Consider the following 7,355-nt stretch of genomic DNA (forward strand, 5'->3'; position numbering starts at 1 on the left):
CAACAGAAAGTGACTCTCTCCCAGTCCTGGAGACGAAATCCAAGATCCAGGTGTCTGCAGGACCGAGCTACCCCCAGAACTTTAAAGGAGGGTCCTGTCTGCCCCTTCCAGACTTGGGCCTCAGGCGCCCCGGGCTGTGGCCGCGTCCCTCCCACCCCTGCCCCAGTCATCACGCGGCTTCCTCTCTCCGTCTCTTCCGTCTCTTAGAAAGCCACCTGTCGTTGGATTTAGGGCCACTCTGGTAACTCAGGATGACCTCACTCCATGATCCTTAATCACAGTTGCAAAGACCCTTTTCCCAAAGGAGGTCACGTTCTTAGGCTCTGGGTGGACGCGTCTTCGGGGCCCCCATCCAACCTGCTATACCCACGTCATAAACGAGAGGACTGGGGCCCTGGGGGCTGAGTGACTCCCCAAGGTGGCAGCCCTGGGTGGCACTGCGTGAGGCCTGTCCACACCCCCCAGGCTCCTGCAGCGGCTGGGGGGACACCCACTACGAGACCTTCGACGGCACCTCCTACTCCTTCCTGGACGATTGCACCCACGTCCTCATGCGGGAGATCCAGCCGCGCCACGGGAACCTCAGCATCCTCCTACACAACCACTACTGTGAGGCCGCCGCCAGCTGCCCCCGCGCCCTCAGCGTCCACTATGAGTCCATGGACATCGTCCTCACCACCACCCCTGGCGCCGACGGGCAGGAGGAAAGCCTGGTGAGTGCAGGCAGCAGAGCGGCACTGGCCTGTCCCAACCTGGTTAGGGAAGGCAGGGGCCAGCAGAGGCCTGGGAGCCCTGGTGCACATAGAGCGCATTTCCCCCATGCGGAGGGCAGCTCCCATGGGGCCTCAGGGGAGGCAAAGGGCACGCTGCGACCTGGGGCCCCAAGCACAGTAGTGACTCCTGAGCAGGGAAGCAGCGTGGGAGGTGCCCGCGGCCAAGAGCACCCTGGGACCCAAATGCGCCGACTGTGACCCCAGGCCCGAGGCGGCATCTGCGCTTCAGGGTGCAGATGCCGAGGAGGGGGCCCAGCGTCCGGCAGGCAAAGCCCCAAAGGCCAGGCCGCTGCCCCCGGCCCAAGTCATGGGCTCCCCGGTCACGTCCCCAGATCCTGTTTGGCCAAATGCCGGTGAGGCCGAGCTTCAGCAAGAACGGCCTGACCGCGATGGCGACGGGGGCCACCGAGATGAGCATCGAGATTCCCGCCGTCGGCGTGAGCGTCATCTTCAACGGGCGGGTCTTCCAGGCCCGGCTGTCCTACAGCCGCTTCAGCTACAACACCGAGGGCCAGTGTGGTGAGCAGGGCCCCGCAGGACGCCTGCTGGGGGAGCGAGGAGCCGGGCACCACCACTGCGGGCACGCGCCCCCAGGCGGCCCTGGCTCTTGACCGCCTGTCCCCGCCACAGGTTCCCACCTGCTCCCCCTGCCACCTGCCCCGGGCAGGAGGCAGTGTTTCATAGTTGACTGGCTGCCAGGGAAGTTGGGGGGATGGAAGGGGAGAACAGGATGGTCCAGTGCCCCCCTACAGTGATGCGCCTGCCCTGCCCTCCCCAGGCACCTGCACCAACAGCCGCAGGGATGACTGTCGCCGGCCCGATGGCACCATGGCCCCCACCTGCCAGGACATGGCCCGGTCCTGGCTGGTTGCCAACAGCAGCGGGGAGGGCTGCTGGGCACCGACCGGGCTGCCCCCGACCACCAGCCCCCCCTTGCCAGCACCCAGCACACCCACCTCCACTCCGTGTCCCCCGGAACCCCTCTGCGAGCTGATGCTGAGCCCGTGAGTCCTCTGCATGGGCTGGCGGTCGGGGATGCACCCCCGGGGCATCGCCTTGGCCTCTGACCGGCCCTACCTGCAGGGTGTTCGCCGGGTGCCACGGCCTCATCCCGCCCGGCCCGTTCTTCAGCACCTGTGTCAGCGACAGCTGCAGGCCCGACCGCCCTGACCGTCCTGAAGCGCTCTGCCAGAGCCTGGAGGCCTACTCTGCGCTCTGCCGCGCCCGGGGCGTGTGCCCCGACTGGCGCAACGCCACCAGCGGGCTGTGCGGTGAGTCGGCTGTGGCCGCCGGGGAACCTGGCCTCCTTGGCCCACCTGACACCCGTCCGTGTGTCCGCAGACCTCACCTGCCCGCCCACCAAGGTGTATAAGCCGTGTGGCCCCGTGCAGCCCAAGTCCTGTGACTCCAGGTGAGCCCAGCAGATGGGGACGGGATAGGACGGTGGGGACAGCAGGCCTCCCAGGCTGGCCTGAAGGGTCTGGGGGGACCCAGGAGGAGACCCACGGAGGGTCCGGGACCCCAAGCCCCAGATCTCAGGGTGCCCTTCCCCCACCCTGACCTCTGACCCTGGACTTCCGGAGTGACCCCAGCCCCCCACCATGCCCACTGCACTCCTCCTCGGACTGCCCTGGTCGCCTTGCAGGAGCCAGAGCCTGGCGAGCAGGGGTCTGGCGGAGGGTTGCTTCTGTCCCGACGGCCACATCCTCTTCAACTCCCACACGGACGTCTGCGTGCCCGAGTGCCGTAAGCAGCCCCACACCTGGGCCCTCCCCAGCCCCGCAGAGAGGGATGCGGAGGGCCACGGGGCGGGCACGCCCCGGCCTGGCCCTGCCCACCCAGTTCTGCCAGCGGCGCAGGGTGGCCTTGAGCCTTCCTGAGCCCCCTCCTAAGTGACCACCCCCTTGGGTTCTCGGGGGCTTCTGTCCCCAGCAGGAAGAAGAGGCCTCTGTTGGGGGGAGGGGTGGCCAGGCCTGCTGGGCCCCAACCCCGGCACTCCCAGTGACCCCCTTCTCCCCGTTCTTCCCTCCCAGCCTGCGTGGGACCAGATGGGTTTCCCAAACTCGTGAGTGTTCTGCCCACAGCTGTCTGACTCCTTGCTTGAGCAGAAGGAGGGAGGGCGTCCCCATCTCGGGGTGGCAGCTCTACCCGGGCCAGGGAGGGGCTGGTGTGGGCATCCCAGCGTGAGCTGCATCACCGTCACACGCCTGCTCCAGAGATGGGGAGGCTGAGGGCTGGGGCCTGACCCGCTGCTGGACGCAGCCCCAGAGGCCGGGGCACCACCCAGGAGCCCTGGGGGACCCTGAGCTGGTCTGTTCCAGCCTGGAGAGCGGTGGGTCAGCAACTGTCAGTCCTGCGTGTGTGATGAAGACTCCGTGTCGGTGCAGTGCGCCCCCGTGCAGTGCGAGGCCCGGGGCCAGCCACAGGAATGCGGCCGGGCCGGCTTCGTGGCCCAGACCAGGCCCCTGGCCGACAACCCTTGCTGCATGGAAACTCTGTGTGGTGAGGCCTACACCCCAGGGGACCGGGTGGAGCGGAGAGACAGCAGAGGACGGCGTTGGGCACAGGCCGCCTGGCCGGCAGGCCTGCAGAGCGGAGGAGGGTTGCAGGGTCCTAGCTGGACTTGGCTGGACCACGAGGTGGGGAGGCCTCTTGGGCCTTCATTTTTCCACCTAAAAATGAAGCTGATGACCTCTGTTGTGCCCTGGTACCACCCAGGGTCTTGGGGAAGACCGGGGAGGTGACAAAGCGTGGGGACCCTGCAGGGCAGCAGAGAGCCGTCAGCTCCCATGGAAGGGGCGCTCTTTGGTCCAGCGAGGGTAGGTTACCCTGGGAACCAGAGTAGCCAGAGGCCAGAGGGCAGGGACACCCCAGGCAGCCCCACAACTCTCCCGCAGTCTGCAACAGAAGCACGTGCCCCCAGAGCCCACCCAAGTGTAGGCCGGGAGAGGAGCTGGCCTGCACCCAGGCGGAGGACAGCTGCTGCCCCACCTTCAGCTGCCGTGAGTCTCTGGGGTGGGGGTGGGGCCGGGGGGGTCTGAACACTTCCTTCCGCTGCCTGGGCAGGTCCTCAGCCCTCTCTTCCCTTCCAGGGCCTCAGCTGTGCACCTACAACGGCACCGTCTATGGGGTAAGGGCTCAGCTAGGTGGTTGGGGTAGGGCGGAGAGCGGGTCCGGAGTGGGCACATCCGCCGAGGGATGCCCCGTGTCCACTCCTCGTCTCCCCACGCCCAGCCCTATTCAGCCCCTCCCGCCATGACAGCAAGTGGGTCGAGGCTCCGGGCCCTATACAGGCACCTTCTGTAGAGAGCCTCTGGGAGCTTAGCTTTTCCAGCAAGAGCTTCGGGGCAGGACTGAACCCTCCCACCCCTCCTGCCTGCCCGGGGCCCCTGCCTGCCCTGGTCTGTGCTTAGCCAGCGGGTACATCCGTAATCCCATGTGAAGAGGAGAGACTGCTCTGTGGGCCTCACTGACACGGGGAGAGGTCTTGGCCCTGGTGCCCCTCCGGGCCCTCAGTGTCACCTCCCCTCACCCTGTCCACTGCAGGTCGGTGCAACCTTCCCAGCGGTCATTCCCTGCCACACATGCACCTGCCTGTCCGTGGACACCCATGACCCGACCGTGCTGTGTGAGGAGGATGCCTGCGACACCACTTGTCCCCAGGTGAGGCCAGCCTCCTGGGCAGACCCAGGCCCCTGGGGCAGCCCCCAGCCACCACACCCTAGGGTCCAGGAAGGGTCTCCAGCTCAGGCTTCACTGGGGTTTTTTTCTTCCCAAAGGGAGAGAGTGAAGCAGGAGGATGGTGGAAGGGGTCTTGGGCGAGGGGCAGGACCTGCAGGGCTGGGATCAGGTTCCTGGAGGGCACAAGTGCAGAAGGTGCTGGAAGCAGGGGTGAGGCTAAGAGGGGACACTGGGGCAGGGTAGGGACACTGCCTCACAGAGGAAAGGCGCTGCTAGGGAGGCCCTGGGCCCCTGGGATATGGGCAGGAGAGCCAGGCTGGGGCTGAGGGACGTGACCCCCCCCCCCCGTCCCCAGGGCTTCCAGTACTCGAGGGTGGCCGGGCAGTGCTGCGGGGAGTGCGTGCAGACGGCTTGCCTCACGTCCGACGGCCGGTTGGTCCAGGTAAGGGGGGCTCAGTCTCAATCCCCGCGCCCCAGAGACCCTCCCCGCCAGCTCTTCTCTGCCCACCAGATAATCCTCAACCCGGCCCTCACTCTCCCCCTTTTATTTCAGCCCAATGAGACCTGGGTCAACAGCCTCGTGGACAACTGCACGTTGTACCACTGCCAGGCTGAGAACGGGCCCCCTATGCTGACCCCGACGCCCGTCGCGTGCCCGGACGTGTCCAGCTGCAGGGTGTGTGTCTGGGGCTCAGGCCCGCCCCGGAGGCCCCGCCCACGCCCAGAGCCACACCCACCCGGGAGCCCCACCCACACCCACCCCAGGAGGCCCCGCCTGCCCCAGCTCGCTCTCTGTCCCCCTTCCCCCGCAGGGCATCCTCAGGAAAATCGGCTGCTGCTACTCCTGTGAGGAAGTGGGTAAGTCGAGGCCCGCCTTCCCGCCCCCAGCCCCGCCCACTGACTCCTCCCGAAGCCAACCCCGCCGCCGGAACCCGACCCTGAGCGGGAGGTGACGTGAGGGTGCGGCGCGGGCGGGGACCTCAGAGATCCGCCTCCACCGCCTTTCGTCTGCCCAGACTCCTGCCAGGTTCGCGCCAGCATGACGGTCCTGCGACACCAGGGCTGCGCCACCCAGGCCGCCGTCAGCGTCCCCTTCTGCGAGGGCTTCTGCCCAGGAGCGGCCCGGTGAGCGGCCTGCGCCTCCCCCCACCCCCGGGACACACGGGGACACCACCCGGTGCCCCACGTGTCTGTGTCCGTCCCTGGCCGGACACCTGGCGCTGGGCTGGGGCTGGAGGGCCCAGCTCGCTACAGGAAGGGAAGAAGGGCCGCCCCAACAGGGCTGCACCAGCCCTCGGGCCTTCCCTGACCCCCAGAGCCCAGCCTGGGAGAGCTTGGCTGGGCCACGTGGGGCAGGGCACCAGGGCTACCACCCAAAGGCCAGAGTCCACGTGCAGGACGGGCAGAATCCGGGGGGACCAGACTGTCTGGGCAGAGCTGCTGGCAGAGCCCCACCCCACCCCCGATGCCCGGGCTGCAGCCAGCTGTGAGCAGACGGGCTGGAAGAGGCAGGAGGATGGGTCCAGGCCTGGCTGGAGGGCCCCGGGCAGGTTCCTGGAGGAGGGGTCTGACAGGGTCAGCAAGTCAGAGGAGCTGTTGTGGGAAAGAAAGGGGGCCTGGCTGGGGAAGGTCGGGGTTCAAAGTGACCGAGAGCGCTGCCCGGGCCAGTACAGAGAAGCCCCGAGCGCTCAGGGAACAGGCACGGGGCCGCTGTCTCCCGACCCCCGAGAAACCAGGAGCCGGGCAGTCCGGGTGGTTGTGGCTGGGTGAGCAGGTCCTGAGGGCCGTACGTCTGCAGGTACTCCATGGGGGCCCGGGCCACACAGTGCCCGTGCATCTGCTGCAAGAAGACCAGGGCCCACCAGGAGGTGGTAACCATGCAGTGTCCCAACGGGACGGCCTTCCAGCACACCTACACCCACGTGGACGAGTGCAGCTGTGGCCCATCTTGCGTCTCCTCGGCCCAGGCTCCCGAGGACAGCACCCCCAACTTCCCGACCTATGGGTCCACCATTGTCTGACGCATTCTGCCCCCCCTCCGCCCGCCCCACCTGCCCCACCTGGAGCCAGAACACGTACCACCCAGCCACGGAAACCGCGGGAGCCCACGCACACCTTCCGTGGATACCACTGCCCCCGCCCACTTTACACCTGCCCCAGGTGAAACCCAGGCCTTGGCGGGTGACAGCGTAGTGAGGGTCGGCTTGAGGAGGACCCCAGGCTGGGGGGACCTGCCCTCAGAGCCCCTCCTGCCTGCTTTGGCCACCTGCCTGGCCTTCGGGCCCTGACCTTCATCTGAAACACAAGCACCCGCTCCACCCAGGCTCACCCCCCGCCCTGGTGTCAGAGGGATGCCCCGGAGAAAACTGCACACCCACTGCCGTGCTGCTCCCATGGCGGGCCTGTGTGCCCCCCACTGCCCCTCGAAGCCCCGCGGTGCACAGGTGCCCGCTGGCTACACCTCTTGCAGCTGAGCGCAGACTGAGGCCTGTCCGGGCAAGGCTGGCTACCTGCCCACGTCCGGACCCCGGCCTGAGGCTCCGAGGGCCAAGGGATGGGCCCCGGCGGGGTCGGCACCCCACAGCTCCCGCTCTGCTCACCCAGCCCCCGTCTCTGAAAATAAACACCGAGCATCACATACGTTTCCTGGTCCTGGCGGATGTCCCCTCCGTGTGTGGGCCGGGCTGTCCAGAGGCACACCCCTGCTGGACCTCCGGGAGGGGCAGGCGGGGCAGGAGGCAAGAGGCCCCCAGTGTCAGTCTTGGGCTGCGGGAGTACTGGCCAGAGTCAGGGGTCATCCGAAGGTTCAAACACGCGGGTTTTATAAGGAGGTTGGTTCACAGCTGCACAACGACCAGACGAGCCAACGGGGGAGGCCCACGGGGGATGCAGAGGGCATCT

General features: G+C 67.5%; 1 protein-coding gene across 1 annotated transcript in view; it reads left to right on the plus strand.

The window, feature by feature from the left end:
• LOC132525978 (mucin-5B-like) overlaps positions 1-7,090 on the plus strand; it is a 79,759-nt gene extending 72,669 nt beyond the window's left edge. The window contains exons 56-71 of the mRNA XM_060159604.1: positions 466-713; positions 1,106-1,292; positions 1,552-1,777; positions 1,857-2,044; positions 2,115-2,184; positions 2,419-2,519; positions 2,807-2,838; positions 3,095-3,275; positions 3,671-3,775; positions 3,866-3,903; positions 4,320-4,436; positions 4,810-4,896; positions 5,008-5,130; positions 5,267-5,312; positions 5,471-5,579; positions 6,253-7,090. Coding sequence (XP_060015587.1) covers positions 466-713; positions 1,106-1,292; positions 1,552-1,777; positions 1,857-2,044; positions 2,115-2,184; positions 2,419-2,519; positions 2,807-2,838; positions 3,095-3,275; positions 3,671-3,775; positions 3,866-3,903; positions 4,320-4,436; positions 4,810-4,896; positions 5,008-5,130; positions 5,267-5,312; positions 5,471-5,579; positions 6,253-6,475 — 2,081 coding nt within the window. The 3' untranslated portion in view covers positions 6,476-7,090. The remainder of the gene's footprint in view (positions 1-465; positions 714-1,105; positions 1,293-1,551; positions 1,778-1,856; positions 2,045-2,114; positions 2,185-2,418; positions 2,520-2,806; positions 2,839-3,094; positions 3,276-3,670; positions 3,776-3,865; positions 3,904-4,319; positions 4,437-4,809; positions 4,897-5,007; positions 5,131-5,266; positions 5,313-5,470; positions 5,580-6,252) is intronic.
• The last annotated feature ends 265 nt before the right edge of the window (positions 7,091-7,355 follow it).

Source organism: Lagenorhynchus albirostris, chromosome 9, assembly GCF_949774975.1.
Source record: "Lagenorhynchus albirostris chromosome 9, mLagAlb1.1, whole genome shotgun sequence".
Taxonomy (NCBI): Eukaryota; Metazoa; Chordata; class Mammalia; order Artiodactyla; family Delphinidae; genus Lagenorhynchus; species Lagenorhynchus albirostris.